The sequence below is a fragment of the Eschscholzia californica genome, unplaced genomic scaffold, assembly GCF_041429995.1.
Source record: "Eschscholzia californica isolate CP2 unplaced genomic scaffold, dmEscCali1.0.p SCAF_4, whole genome shotgun sequence".
In the NCBI taxonomy this organism is placed as follows: domain Eukaryota; kingdom Viridiplantae; phylum Streptophyta; class Magnoliopsida; order Ranunculales; family Papaveraceae; genus Eschscholzia; species Eschscholzia californica.
Window position 1 is genome coordinate 30,245 of NW_028238461.1, and position 14,973 is coordinate 45,217.

The window sequence follows — 14,973 nt, forward strand, 5'->3', positions numbered from 1 at the left end:
GTGTTGTTTATTTTCCGCCGCATATGCTTTCTTTCAGTCTACAAGTTATACAGACCCTTCCTCTCATCAAAAAAAAAAAAAGTTATACAGACCCTTGAGAAAACCTCATCTCTCGTTCTTAACAATAACAAAAAAAAAATGTGTTTAAAAAAAAAAGACAAAAAATTTATGAAATCTGTAGACGTGTTTTGAGCATAGCCATGGACTTATTTTTGATCTTTTTCAATTTGTTCATCTCAAATCTCTTCCTCCTTGCTTCAGCAGCTGTTATTGCTGCTTTCCGCAAATCAAAACACTCTCTCCCACCACCATATCTACTACTACTAGTTTCATCTATCGTGAAGTTGAGATCAGGTATACTCAAATGACCATTTCCGGATGCTGCTGCTGCTGCTGATAACGGATTGCTATTTGGGTTTTTGTTTTTGCTGGGATTTTCACCTACAAAAGGAAAAGGAACAGGAACTCCTCCTCCTCCTCCTCCTTGTGGTGGTGGTGGTGGAAGATCCTCTAAGGTAGTAGTATGTAATTTTCCCCATGAATTTGAATCCAGCAGTAAACCTTCTGTTTGCCCCCGGTGACTGTTTAATAGCTTTAAAAAAATCCGAGACGAAGATAAGAAAGAAACCTAAATCAAAAACAAAATTAGTCTGGATGAGTAAGAAAATACTAATAATAATAGACACTCACCTGTTGTGCAATTGATTTAATCTTCAAGTTTTGTTTTCTCAATGATTCATAATGTTCCTTCACCTTTTCTACCTCCTGTATGTATGAGATTAAACAAACATAAATCAAATATTCCATTTTATTCATCAATGTAATAAAACAGTATTGATGAAGAGGAAAAAAAAAACCCTTCCTCCCTCACCTTCTTAAACGTTTGATGTTGCTGGATTTTATTCATCAGAATTTCCTCCCATTCCTCCTTGGTCTACAAGAAGAACCCATCAGATTTGATTTGTGGGGGGGAAGAAGATAAAGTTGAAAGATAAGTAGTAGTAGTTACTAGTAATTTATTAGTATTACTATTACCTTCTTCTTGGAGATTTTTCTCCTGAGTAGTGATCTTGTTGAATCAGATTCAGTAGTACTGTTGTTCAAAGAAAGAGGGGTGACTGGGCTACTTGTAGTAGTAGTATCCTTGAGGTTGAGGTCCTTGAGGAGGAGGAGGGGACTTGTTCTTGTACTAGTATCAACAACAACATTGAGGATATTATTTGGTGGAGAAGAAGAGGAACAAGATCGGCCGATGGTGGCGATGGGAAGAGGAGTTCGCTTTCTTATGGCACCCCAAGACAAATTGAGGATATAAGATTTTGAAATTAGTTTAGGAAATTGCAACAGGATTTCAGCAACTTCAACAGTCTCTTCTGAATAATCATCATCGTTGTAGTAGGCATAATAGGCTCCATTATCACAAGAGTAGGATTTCCTCTGTTTCTTCATCACTCACAGATAAGAATAACAACAACTGCTTCTTCTTCTTCTTCTTCTTCTTCTTCTTCTTCTTCTTCTAGAGAGAGAAATAGAAATAGAAATAGGAATAGGAAGATAGAAAGAGATAAGGCAGCGGCGGTGTCTTCCTGCTACTCCTGCTGCCGCCGCTGTTGGTGGTCATCAGAAAGAAAACTCCAACTCTTTACAATTGGGCAGCAACTTCAGTCTTCTCATCTTAATAAAGGAGGGAGGGAACGAGCGAGAGGAGAAACCATCTCAAATCTATGGAGGGTGCGTGGACTATTGCCACGTGTCAGATATATAGAGATGGAGTCTCTCGTTTTTTAGGGTTGCACTTTGGAGGAGCAAATCTGGTTCCAATTTCGCCCCCCCCACCACCCAAGTTGTGACCAATTTCAAAATTAAGACCTTGTATTTGTTTAACATCTCAAAATGACCACTAGAACCATATTTTTCGTTACGGTCCATGTTTGTGGTAATAGGTTTTGGTTCAGGAGTATTTTAAGATTTTGGGTAAGAAAAAGCTTGTATGCTCCCAACCGCCACTCAATATGTTCTACTTTTTTTTTATTTTTACGTAGGTATAATGTATTTTTACCCTCTCACCAACACCACCATTTTTCCTCTCTTTCTTTGTGCTCAAACTCTATCCCCTCATTGTTCAGATGAAATAAACCTTTCTTTTTGCCAAAACCCCCTTCACCCCAAACGAGGAGGGAAAGGTGTAGAATCCTCCTGGAGAGTTTGTTTGAAACCACGAGATGTTTGTGGTCGACCGACGCAGGGGTGCTTGCTTTTCGCAAGTAGACTGAGAGCATGAGAGAGAGAAAGAAGATGGTTCTTCAACAAAAAAAGAAAAGGATGGTACTAGTAGTCGGAGGTGGTGGTCAAAAGTGGTGGTGGTCAAAAGAAGTGAACAATAGAAGTGGTGGGATGGGGCTGGGGGCAATCAAAATTTTCCCATCCAAATTTTAGATGTCTTAGGAAATCTTTGATGTCCCATAAGCAAAAGTGATTTCCGTAAAACATTGACTATAGTACTCAATTTAAACAGTTAATTTTTTTTCTTTTCAATCATATTTTTTCTTGGGCGCCTCCCAAAACTACAATAGGAGCCTCCCCAAGGTGTTTGACTACAGTCAATTCCCGACAGTTGTAGGCGCCCCCCACACGGACTGGCCAGTCTGAGGCCCAACTCATTTCTTCAGAGTGGGCCAACTTGGGAAGCACCGGACTATCCAGTCCGAGACCTTGTTTTAGGTTTCAAATTGCGACCGTCGGAGCCCTCTAATCAATCTACGGTTTCATTGATTCTCCCTTGTGTTTTCATGGTTGGTGTTCTTCATTCAGGGTAAGGATTCTTCGATCCATGGATTCAAAAGATGAAGAAGTCAAAAATACCATTTGATAATGGTTAGGGTTTTTCGTTTAATGAGGGTTATTTGTTTCATGGTTAGGGTTCTTTGTTTCATTGATTCAAAAGATTGAAAAATTAAAAATACTATTTGATAATAGTTAGGGTTCTTCATTTCATGAATTAAGAAATTTCAGAAAGATGAAGGTTTATTGGTTGAAGAACTAATAGCTTCACCTGTTTCAGTTGAGAATGACTTGGGAACTGCATATTTGATAATACTAGAATGGATGAAGGTAAGATTTTGGAGAACAATAAATTAAACTTATAACTCCAACAGATATTAAGGTGGTTAATGGCTTAGGAAAACATAGTAAGGTGATTGGGAAATCACCATTGAAATTTAGAAAAAGTAGAGAGAGAAAGAAGAACACACGATGAAGTGAAGAAGAAGAGGGGTGCTCGGGAGGCGCCTCCTGGGTTGTTCGGGTGCGCCTACAGATGAGAGGCTCCTATAGCAGTTTTGGGAGGCGTCTATAGACGCGCCCTCTTTTCGATCATATTTTTTGTTTCAAACGTATATCATATCATTTCTTTCTCTCTCTTCATGGAAAAAAGTGTATAAAAAAGAAGTAAAAAATCATTTCTTTAAGTTGACATGAAACACTGTCCGAGAATTTTAGAATTTTGGACAAATTTAGACACTACATTTTCATGTCGGTGACAATTTTTTGTGGCATATTGGAATTGACCCAATCAGGCACCTCAGTTTGAGTCTTTGGCCTTAAGTTCGAAATGAACCATACTAACCCACGAGGATAATGGCATGGCATTTTTCCTTATTAAATTGCCATTGAGTTTTCAACAAAAAAATAAATGGCATTGAGTTTTGAAAAACCTCATCGACCAAGAGTGAGTTTATTTCCCTACTACTACAAGGTGCATTCATCGTTGAATCTAAAAAGTCTAACATCTTCACAGCAAAAACAAAATTGAAATTTTCAACATTGTTTACTGCACTAACAAGAAAGGAAATTGAAACTTCACATTTTGCTACATGAACGGTTCGGTCGGCTTTTCTTGTCTCGGGGGGCCTCGTGAAAATAACAAATCGACAAGTTACAAGGTTGCATTCTAACACGTCTGTCCCAACTTCCTTTCATCTTCTTTGACTTGTTGGTTAGAGATTGAGCATATGCAGTTCCCTGACCAAAACCACACCTACAATATTAACAATCATATTACTAATTATTCATAAACAACTTATCTGCAACCATTCATCCATAGTCATAGAACAGACAAATGCCTTCACTGTCTAGTTCTGGGGGATTATGTATCTCGGTGAGTTGCTCCAGCCGTATACCCACAAGTCCACAACCCACGCAGGGGAACAAGGGCAAGGGCCAAGAGAGGAGACGAAAACAGATTAAATGCTAAGAAACCCACTCACTGGCTTAAACAACTTCAATTGTAGAAAGTGCTTTGCTATGGGCAGAGCTATAGGTGGGCTAAGTCCGGCTGCAGCCCGGGTCTTCCCACCTGTAACTTCTACCTTCTGTTGACTTTTTTACGATGTAGTCTGAGTCTTCCCACCTGACTTATACTTTGCGTTGGACTTTTTAACTAAAGACTTCAGCAGCACAGCTGTTAAAGCAAGAGGTTTATACCCATGAGGTTGTGTGTTCGAGTCCCCTTACGAGTCAACTAGTTAATGTCTATTTTGTATAAAAGATAGTTTATTTTTGGCAAGGGGAAAGCTAAATAGTTTCCAGGGTGTGAAGACTTTGTCAAAAATTGGTCAATTTTGTTTGACAATTTTATTTAGGGGGAAAGCAAAATACTTCTCCACCTCAGCTCTCTCTCTCTCCACCTCACCTCACTCTCTCTCCACCTCACCTCTATCTTCTCCGATTAGGTCACCGACCGGAAAATTTTCCAGCCGGCGACCATAAAAAAAAATATATTTATTTTTTTCACTCTCTCTCTAGAAACTAAGGGGTTTCCCCTTAAAATTTATTTCCCCTTAAAATTTATTTTCCCTTAAAATTTATTTCACCGGAAAATTTCTAAAATTCTACATATTCCCTTTAAAATTTCACACCCCGGAAACTATTTAGCTTTCCCCAAAGCGCTGACCTTTATTTTTTTTTTAAACTAATACGTATGAGATGATAAATACAAACGTTTATTTTTTTTTTCCATGAATACCATTTCTTTAATATTTTCGTATATGGTGCATTAATTAAGCTAATTAAACCATTTGACACTTTCCAATACAAAAATGGATTTTTCCAATCAACAATTCTTTATTTTAGATTAATATAGTTACTTGAAATGACTAATGGTCAACTTTGATTGATAATTCTTGAATTACTCTAACAAAAGTTATCAAATAAATAAGAGTAAACTTGGAAGAAAGAAAACTGTTAAAATAAGTTGGATTACCAATATGGGACTTTTAACTTGGGACGGAGGGATTATATAACATGAGAAAACATGGATTGGTTTATAAACAAGAAAAGGGGACCAGAAAGGAATCAAGGATGTAATAGTATTAGTATTCAAACACTCATCGTGAATTCTAGTACCAATGTTCGATTTCCTTACGCTCCTCTTCAACTCACACTACACAGGTTACAAGTCTAAGGTGTTGTTTGTTTTTTTTACACGTTTGAATCTGAATTTGCTGAATCTGAATTTGCTAAATCTGAATATGTTGAATCTGAATTTACTTCTTTATTTTGCAAACTGGATGTTTGTTTTTTAAATCTGAATTACTAAGTCTGAGATAAAATTTTGACACTTATACCCCTATTTGATATGTTTGACAAACAAACCCTACCTCTATTTCTCATCCTCCTCTCTTGTCTAAATAAATTGAAACCCTAATCCCCTTTTTCTCTCTCTCCAATTTTCTGCTCTTTCTAACAGTCTCTCTCGTTTCAATAAAAAAAAAAACAAAGTCTCTCTCTAACAAAATTCGGCGAATGAATACCGGTGATGGAGGTCCGGCGAGGTTAATCTCTCCCTCTCTCTCTCTCTTTATGTCTGTCTTCTTATCTTTCTCTCCTTCTCTCTCTCGCAACCCTCTCTTTCTCTCTGTAACAGAGAGGCAAAAACCCTAGATCTCTCTCTCGGCCGATCTTTCATTCGCCCTCTTTCTCCATAAACCCTTCTCCAAAAACCTTCAATCGATCGCCCTCCCTCTCTCTCTATAACAGATCGACAAAACCCCTAGCCGAATCTCTCTCAATCCTCTCTCACTAATAAATCGACAGAAACCCTAGTCAAATCTCTCTTTGTCAATCTCTCTGTCTAGCAAATCTTGGAAACCTTCGCCAGATGTACTCTGATGTGGTTCAGTTGGTGGTGGTGGTGATATGATCTATGGTGCTGGTGATGATGTTGTATTTGTTGGTGGTGATGATGATGTAGGTGTTGGTGGTGGTGCCGGTGGTATTGCTGGTGGTGGTGTCCTCTGGCGGTGGAGGCTTTTGACGGGTTGAAACAAAAAAATTAAAAAAGAAAGGCACAAACGTCATTTTGCATATTTCAGAAATGATTACACTTTTTCAGACTTGTTTTGAAGTCTGAAATAATTTAAGGTTTTTTTCAGTCATTTCAAACTTGACTAAATTCGGCCACACTTTTAGATTTTTCTAAATTAAAAAACAAACATCTAAAATCTGAATTGGGTTCCAATTCAGATTTCAGATCTGAAAAAAATGAAAAACAAACAACACCTAAGATGGATTAAAAAATGTTCAATTTACATATATTTCCTGTTTAGATCCATTGCCATGACATTTATTATTCAATATTGACTATATGCTTACAAAATCCTTAATACAATTCTAATGGATAATTACCTGATTTTGCTTCTAAAAATGTAAGAAAGATAATCCAAGGGGTACCAATCTTACACCTCACTTCTTCCACAAACACAATAATTATGTGATTCACGTCATCTTAGAAATTACTTATGCTTTTCATTTCAGTGTTTAGATTTTCTAGTCAAATTGAATCGAATGTGCTTATCAAACAGATAATAAAAAAAAAAACATTTGACGAATAAACCCTAAACCCATATATAGTTCCTCATCTCTTCTCCAACCGAACCCAACCCATCTTAGATTGCTCACCATTTACTTCACAATTAATCCACCAAATTTAATACTTAGAAACATGATTTGACGGAGTATCATATTGTATGAATCTCTCTCACCACATTTTATGAGTTACGAAATCATTAAAAAAAAATTAGTTAATTGGGTGGAGAGAGTTTTGAAGGAGAATCAGAGGTGTATGAGTGTTATCAGTCACGATTGTTCAGAAACCCTAAACACATATGTAGTTCCTCATCATTTCCCCAAGTATCACTTTTGTTTCAGTCCCCATCTAACCATATACTATTATCTCTTATATCGAAAATTTGTACTCATTGTTAAACTTTTCACTAGAATCAAAATAAAAAAAATTAATATATTTTTTTTAGGAAAATTGTTTGGTAGGATGGGAAAGAGGAAATCAGAGGTGGTTATGGTTATCAGTCACGGTTGTTTGTTTCAGAAACACGGACCAATATAGTTCCTCATCATCTTCCTTTTTTTCATTTATTCATCAACCATCCATTGCTTAAATCAAATAAAATGCAAATGAAAACAGTTTCGGATCTAAGCTTCAATATCAAAAAAAGAGTAAAGGGAATCATCAGAGACTTAAATACTAAGAATCATGATTCTATATCATATTGTTGCAGTTTTATCTCTCATCACATGATCCCCCCACCCATAAAATAAATAAGAAAAAGAAATTCAAAACTTAGATAGATAAATATCGCCGGTTTGATGTAAGACATGGAAGAGTGATTGACTTGGCGCTTACTTATATAGGCTTCTCCGCATCCCCGATCAAAACCCTAATTCTTTGCTGTCAGATCCAACGGTCAATATTATCAAAGGGAAGTGTGAGACATAAAACTAATTTTCTAGGCACACTCTGTCTCTCTTATCACTCTGTCCAAATACCTGGGCCAAGTTTATGTGAAGTCCACCCATTTTATACCAGGCCTAGATGAACAACAGTCCGAAAAGAAAATTTTACTTACATTTACCATTTTTACATGCTATACTCACATCTCCTTCGACTTCGACTAAAAGCACCTTAGATGCAAGTGTAAATAACAAAAACGTTGAGTACGTTTAAGTTTTCCGACAGAGAAGGAGGGTTCTTCCGACATAGGACCTATATAAATTCGGCCAAGTTTTTGTGAAGCCCACCCGAAATTATCTTCTACATGTTACAATTTAAACAAATATTTCGGGGAAAAAAATGACTATATTATTCGAAACTTTGCGTAAAAGATTGTTTGTACAGGAAATAGTTTGATATGAATATTCATGGGGTAAAGTCTAGTTTGAAAACCAAAAGAAGATGATATGGATTTGTTGTGAAATCAAGATGAAGTAACAAAAAACTTCGAGAAAATTTGAACCACAATGGATTTGGATTTCTGGTTCACAAGAAAAACATACAGCCTGGATATGAAAGTTCTTTTACTCATTTAAGATGCAAGAAGCACAAAGACACACAGTAACAAGTATGGTGGTTTGGAGAAGGATGAAAGATGACAAAGGAGACAAAACAACAAAAAGAAAGATGCAAGGAGATGAACTGATATTCCTGGGCGACCAAGAGGGTGATTGATTTTTCAGCACTTATAAGTGATAGTACTTAGTAAGTGAATTTACTAAGTGTTATCACTTAATAAGTGCAATGTCGTTTGTTTTGTATCACTTATAACTGTAATGTCGTTTGTTTTTCGTCACTTATAAGCGCTATAAAAAATGTGACTTGTCTAAATTATCCTTGCGTATAACTAATAGTTAATAAATAAGTTTGAGATAGGTTATACTGAAGTATTATTGGTGAAAGCGTATATTTTGTTTACTAAAGTTTGCAACGAGTTTGTTTTGTGTCATAAAATATTACATTAGTCAAAGAACATGGAAAATAGGAAAAGAAAGAGGTAGAGAAAGAGTGAGACAGACAGAGAGAGAGAGAGAGAGGCAAAAATACGACCATAATTAGTGTTGGAAGGTTGCCGGAGTCAATGGTCGTCAGAGTTGATGGTGGCGAGAATGGAAGATGGAGGAAGAACAAAAAAATATAAAAAGTTAGCAGTGTTTGGAGGAAACAAAAGAAACTTGTTTCCACCCAAAACTCTGTGTCATGGAAAAATTTCTTATTTTTCCAAAACTTACCTTTACATATATCGGGTTTTAGGTAGTTATATGTATTTGTAATTTAAATCTTGTTGAAATCTTTTTTGTCTTTCTTACTTAGAAAGTAAGTGGAAAAAAATAAACTCCAAGTTGGAACTTACTTTTTTGGACTTACTTTGACACCATTTAGAAGTGATATTCACTTATTAAGTGAAAAATTAAACGACCTAGAATTGCCGACCCGCACTTATTAAGTGAAAATCACTTAATAAGTGCAAAATCACTTAATAAGGGCAAAATCAAACACCCTCGAAGTGTGAGAAAAAAAAGAGAAGAAAGATTTAAGCGAGCACAAACCCTTAGGGTGTGTTTGATATCTCTCATTTCCATGGAAATAGTATTTCCACCATTTGACACGAAGTGTAATTTCATGCTTTAATTTTCTAGGGAATATATTTTCATGAAATAGTCCACTTTTTATTCCTTGCTCTTCTGAGGAATTAGTTTTCGTGGAAAGTCAAAAATTAAAATAAAAATATATTAATATATTTAGACATGTGAAACCTAATACAGTATTTATCTCTATATATGTTCAAAATGATATTTTTACCCATAAAATTTAGCAAAATAAACTTTTACTTGTACATTGGGCAAATGACGTTTTTGTCCTTTTAATGACATGTTTACAAAATTGTCAAAATGACATTTTGACTTTATATAGTGAAAATTACACTCTTACGCTTCTATAATATCAAATTGACATTTTACTCTTATGTTGTCAAAATGACATTTTTATCCTCGTATGAAGTCAAAATTTCATTTTACCCTTATGTGGTCTGAATGACATTCTTACGTTTATCTTGTAAAAATGACATGTTTAAACTTTTACATTAAAATGATAATTTTACCCTTTTATGTTAGTGAAATCTCTTTTTTATCTATACGTTGTAAAATTTACATTTTTATGTTGTTTTATTTACAACGTGACATTCTTACTCTTAATTTAGCAAAGTCTAAGGTTAAATAATTGAATTATTTTCTAAATAGCCTCCAACTTTGTGACCAGCTTCCTGTCTAGCCCTCTACTTTAGCAAAAATACCCAGATGTCCCATTTTGTGAGTTACCGTCATAACTCCGTTAACCAGTCATCATTTCTCTCTCTTCCATCTCATTACCTCTCTCAGTCACCTCACATTCTCGCCACCTCACATTCTCGCCACCTCATCGTTTTCACCGGCGAAGGTCACCGACCCGATCAAATTTCCGGTCGACGACCTTCAAACATTAAAAAAAAATCATTTTTTTTTCTCTCTCCTCCCTATCTCATAATTTTTTTTCTCTCTCCTTTCTTTCTCTCTCTCTGTTCGGACGTTCTTGAAGGTCGTCGGTAGACGTTTATTTTGCAACTCACCTATGTTTTTCCCTATCTCATAATCGTCATAATAGAGCATTTATTAGTATTTTAATAAAGTAGAAAAGATGGAAAATAAAAGTCACGCAGAATAGATGAGTTGTTGTCCCAGGATGCATGTCAGATAATCAAATCATCTCCTTCTTCTTCCTTCCACTCTCCTCCTCCTCCTCCTCCCCCCAATTTCTATTCTGAATCAGAAAGTTAATAGAGATGTTATTTTTTTCCTTTCTGTCTTGGGATTTAAAAAACAAGTTCATTTATTAGTACACGATTCATTCTCATCTTTTTGTTGTTTAGAGCACTCGGGGGTTAACGATTACTACTAGATGTTTAGATTCAAAAACATTTTAAATGGCTGGTTGTTGAGATCATGAGGGAAATTTCCAAACATTTCTCTTTTTCACAACTTTGGATTGGAAGCCATTGTTATCTCTTTCTCAAATCTAGGTACTCCACTTTTTTTAGTTTATTCTTCTTCTTTACGCATTCTCTCTCTCTCTCTTTGGCCTAACTTTACCGTGATTTTCTGTTGCTTTCCATCTTTTATTCTTTACTCTTTTCTTTGGATAGAGAGAGAAACAAAGAAAGCAGCTAATTTTTTAACTTTTTTTTTTTTTGGAAAGGAAAACCCCAACTCCCCTTTTTCTTTAAGCTTTGTTTTAATGGTCCAGAACAAATTTCACTATTTGTCTTCCTTTACTTCTTCTTCTTCTTTGGTTTGTCTCATTTAGGTTACCCTATTCTTTTGATGTTACAGAGAACCAAAGCTACTAGCTGAAGAGTAGAAGAGTGTGGCTTCTTCCTTTTCTCCCCATTCCCCTGATTTGGTTATTAAAGGAACCCAATTCGACTCATGTCACCATGAAAGTTGTTTCCAGTGGATAAGGAAAATGGACAAGTCAAAGAAATCCAATCAATTCATATCACCCACACAAAGACAGATTAAGGATAATTTTCCATTTTTGTCTTAATCTCATTCAAGTCATGATATTTTTCATCTGATGAATTGTGTGTGTGTGTGTGTGTGTGTGGGTATTCTAGGTATTTGGGATTTTATGTGAATCTTCTTTACCTTGTATTCATTTGATTTCACATTACCAACAGTGAAAATGTTAAAGGTTTGAGATCAAATTTAAGCAAAGAAAATAGTGAAAATGGTGGATTTGATGTTGACGAGGAGTCACCACTCACTACTAGTACTACTGGTGGTGGTAAGAGATTCAAGTTCCACAGCAAGGTTAGATCAGACAACACACACACACACACACACACACACACACACACACACACACACACACACACACACACACACACTCTGTCTCTCTAAAACTAGTTATATGTTCTAAATGTCTTTTTTTTTGTAGCCGTTGAATGAGTGTAATGCAATTGATCATGCTGTAATTCCGCGAAAGCTACGATCATGTGAGTGTGGATAGTTTTCAAGTTTTCATTTTGGAACTTAGGAGAATTCTTCTTTTAATATACTATATTGTTTTTGGGCCGGAAGTGATTAAAGTACTAATATAACAAGAAAGAATTTCCCATCTTTTCAGCCATGACCAAGCGGAGCCGCGAATCTCTATCTCCACCTTTGCCTCCTGCAAATAGTCTCCACCATATATCAACCCATCGCCCTCGTATCAATGGTGCGAAGAAACCTAAACAGGAAATGGTTAGTTGTCATTTTTGTTCTATTCTTAGCTTCTCCTCTTTTCGCCTAAACAAGATTTGGATTGATGAGTTTCGGTAGTTTTTGCAGAAACAAAGATGTGGTGGTGCAAACCAGATCCTTGGGCGAGCGGAGTCTGTTCTAATCACCAAAGATGAGGAAGAAGTTGCAGAAACTTTATATGCATTGGCAAGAATGATCCCTCATGGTGACAAGTCTTTTATGAGCCAAATTGATCAACAATTTCCAGACGAAAAGGAGAATCCAGTCCTCGTGGCTGAAGGTCTAGAATTCCCTTTTCTTATCTCGTTCTGGTGCATTATAATATATTGGACAAAGTGACACAAAACCGGAAATTTCGGTGAATAAAAGAGGTTCTATATCAACTCATTTTGTTCGCTTTATTTTATTGCCTACATTTTATGTGATTCTGCAGCTCTCGAGGAGAACGAGACGAAGTGTCACAAGGCCTCTATCAGTGACCAAGGTATTAGTCTTCATTCAACTGTAGAAGAATCAGGTAGTGATGCAGAAAGGAACAAGTATTTGACAAGTTCAACTGTTCTGGATCGATCTTCCACTCTTGGAAAGCAGAAATTGGACCTAAGTTTGGGTTCCACAAGTGTACCGGATCTTAATACTTCTCCATTGGTCAAGACTAGTGAACATACTAATAATACACAACTGAGCTCAGACGTGGAGGGTGTTATGGCAGAACTATGTCAAGGGATTAGGTAATATAGTTTCTTTCTCACAATAGAAACCACAAGATTAAGTTAAAGGTAAGTGATTGCCTTACCCCTGCTTGATTCTCCAACAGATCAACTCAGGCCAGGCAACATGAACCCTCCTCCTGTGAACCGGAACCAGACTTGTGGCCGGTATGCTTGCTGGTGTCCTAAAATACAAATTCTTTTTTTTGTCTAAATAGGAAATTATTTATCCGAAAAGGTGAGATTTTACTATTTACAGGTTACAAGTATTCGGTCAAGACTAGGAAAAAGCATTGTCAAGGAGAAAAAGGATCATGAGACGCTTCTTGGAGGTTTAGAAGGTATAATCTGGTGTCAGAAAGGAATTTACTTAGAATGTTGAATAAAGTAATGTTACTAAATCCACTGTCATGCTTATCAATTTTCTGTTGATCACAAACGTTGGGTTTTTTTGAAAAAAAAATCTGAAGGAGCTTCAGCTTTGTCGGTGGGAGACAGAACAAAACCCAGTAAAGGGCCATGGTTGATTAGGCCACATGGTGGCAGTAGCTGGTTATCGTCATGCAAAGTTCCTACTTGGCTGGATTCTTCTACTTCTGCAACAAAATCCAATTCTATTGTCAAAGCTGTCTCAAAAGAAAAGGTGAAAAGGGTTTACAATGAGAACTTCAAGCTCATTTCTCTCTTGCAACTAATCTTTCTATTTGGATGTTTTCCATGTGCACCCTTGTGCCCACCTTTCTGATTAATTCGTTGTGGTTTATTGGTTTAACAGGTGAATTCAGTCGTGGCCGATAGAAAGCGAGCACGGAAGAGATGCGCCACTCATGTGTACATAAGTTGTCTCATCCTGAGAAACCGAACTTCAGAGAAAAAGCCTACATGGGAGGTTTCTCTTCATCAGATAAAACAAGATGGAGCAAAGTTTGGTGCTATAGCAATCAACAGCTTGATTGGGCCAAAGGATGGTTTTAGCGCGCGTGGCTCCATTGACGGCCAAAATGGGCTTACCGAAGGCATCTTTGGAGGTGACCGAAAGGCTCTTGATTCAGAAAAGATTATGAATGAAGTGCCATATCGTGTATTGAAGGACAATCAGGTTTGCTTCTAGTTTTTACACTCTGTGGTCCAATGTATCTCCTCTCATTTCTTTTCTGTTGGATTTCTGGTTTTTAGCAGAGTTATTGTGATTTCCTGACCTTGTCAACATGTGGTGGTGGGACGGAATCTGAATCTTCTACTAAAGATGCTAATCAGGGGGCAAGTAATTTTGTTTCCTCAGCACAGTTTCGAGTTCCTTGCGCCAATTCAGTTGTCCAAAATGGACATATACTGCCTTTTACGATGCAGGGTCGACCTTCTTCATCTCCTTATCCAAACCAATGGAAAGTTCCAACTGCACAACAGGTATATCAGTCTCTCTTGCATCACATGTTTCAATTAGATTTCTAAAAGTTGAAGCTTTGTTATGTATCACCCTTGATATTTTATATTTGGTGCAGTTACAATCATCACCTCGTACGGGTAGTCCCTTTCATGGCTCACAGCAACTAAATCATGGAGACCCCACGACGTACCAACAGCAGCAGCATATGTGGGCAGCTCATTACAACATGCCCGCGGCGAACTCTGCCCTTCATTTGCGAAAGTGGCAGAATCAAAAGCATGACCCTCCTAATCTAAACCTATGCGGGGTTCAGCAGTCCCGTATGCTGGCCACATCATCTCTTACCTCGAGGGTTCTAGTTGGCAAGTTTCTTCCAAGCGTGCAGCAACAACACCAGATCTTCTCTGCTTCTCCATCATCATCCATAGGAAAACTTCATCATTACACCCGTACTAGTGGGTATAACGGAGGCGACGAAACAGTTCATCTTACTTGAAGTTGATGTTGGAGACTGAAGCACTGGTAACTCAGGAGCACGCCAGAGATGTTTAGACATCTCTTTATGAAGCTTGGGTTATTGAAACTGCATTCTAGAAACCGAGTGTCTGAGTGATGAGACGGGGTGGAGTGGAAGCCTAATTTTTAGGCAGAGAGAGAGAGAGAGAGACTAGAGTGGCAGTATACATAAGAGACAGAGTAATATATAATAAGAATTATTCACATTAAAGATGTTCAAATACTTATATGACA

The 14,973-nt window shown here is 37.0% G+C and overlaps 2 protein-coding genes and 1 non-coding gene across 10 annotated transcripts; 1 reads left to right on the plus strand and 2 right to left on the minus strand.

Annotated features, from left to right (window-relative positions):
* Nucleotides 1-6: 6 nt before the first annotated feature.
* Nucleotides 7-1,996, minus strand: LOC147541102 (uncharacterized). 2 transcript variants are annotated; one of them, XM_086633357.1, is made up of 4 exons: nucleotides 1,036-1,996; nucleotides 872-934; nucleotides 691-765; nucleotides 7-592 (listed from the first exon to the last, which is right to left on the minus strand). In XM_086633357.1, the coding sequence occupies exons 1-4, from the start codon at nucleotides 1,447-1,449 to the stop codon at nucleotides 167-169; spliced, it is 978 nt and encodes a 325-aa protein (XP_086489483.1). In that variant the 5' UTR covers nucleotides 1,450-1,996; the 3' UTR covers nucleotides 7-166. The 2 variants fall into 2 exon arrangements, with proteins under 2 accessions (XP_086489483.1, XP_086489482.1); XM_086633356.1 differs by having other exon boundaries at nucleotides 7-628.
* Nucleotides 1,997-7,520: 5,524 nt separating this feature from the next.
* Nucleotides 7,521-7,597, minus strand: LOC147541103 (small nucleolar RNA Z199). The gene has a single exon (XR_015224419.1). It is a non-coding gene; the product is annotated as a small nucleolar RNA Z199 (small nucleolar RNA).
* Nucleotides 7,598-10,323: 2,726 nt separating this feature from the next.
* On the plus strand, nucleotides 10,324-14,950 carry LOC147541104 (uncharacterized). Of its 7 annotated transcripts, none has more exons than XM_086633360.1 (13): nucleotides 10,324-10,901; nucleotides 11,212-11,435; nucleotides 11,559-11,691; nucleotides 11,819-11,876; nucleotides 12,008-12,126; nucleotides 12,205-12,406; nucleotides 12,560-12,857; nucleotides 12,944-13,004; nucleotides 13,096-13,177; nucleotides 13,307-13,479; nucleotides 13,612-13,935; nucleotides 14,016-14,243; nucleotides 14,339-14,950. In XM_086633360.1, exons 5-13 carry the CDS (start codon nucleotides 12,010-12,012, stop codon nucleotides 14,717-14,719), a joined length of 1,866 nt encoding a protein of 621 aa, XP_086489486.1. In that variant the 5' UTR covers nucleotides 10,324-10,901; nucleotides 11,212-11,435; nucleotides 11,559-11,691; nucleotides 11,819-11,876; nucleotides 12,008-12,009; the 3' UTR covers nucleotides 14,720-14,950. The 7 variants fall into 7 exon arrangements, with proteins under 7 accessions (XP_086489486.1, XP_086489491.1, XP_086489487.1 ...); XM_086633365.1 differs by having other exon boundaries at nucleotides 12,214-12,406; XM_086633362.1 differs by having other exon boundaries at nucleotides 10,361-10,901; nucleotides 12,214-12,406; nucleotides 14,013-14,243.
* The last annotated feature ends 23 nt before the right edge of the window (nucleotides 14,951-14,973 follow it).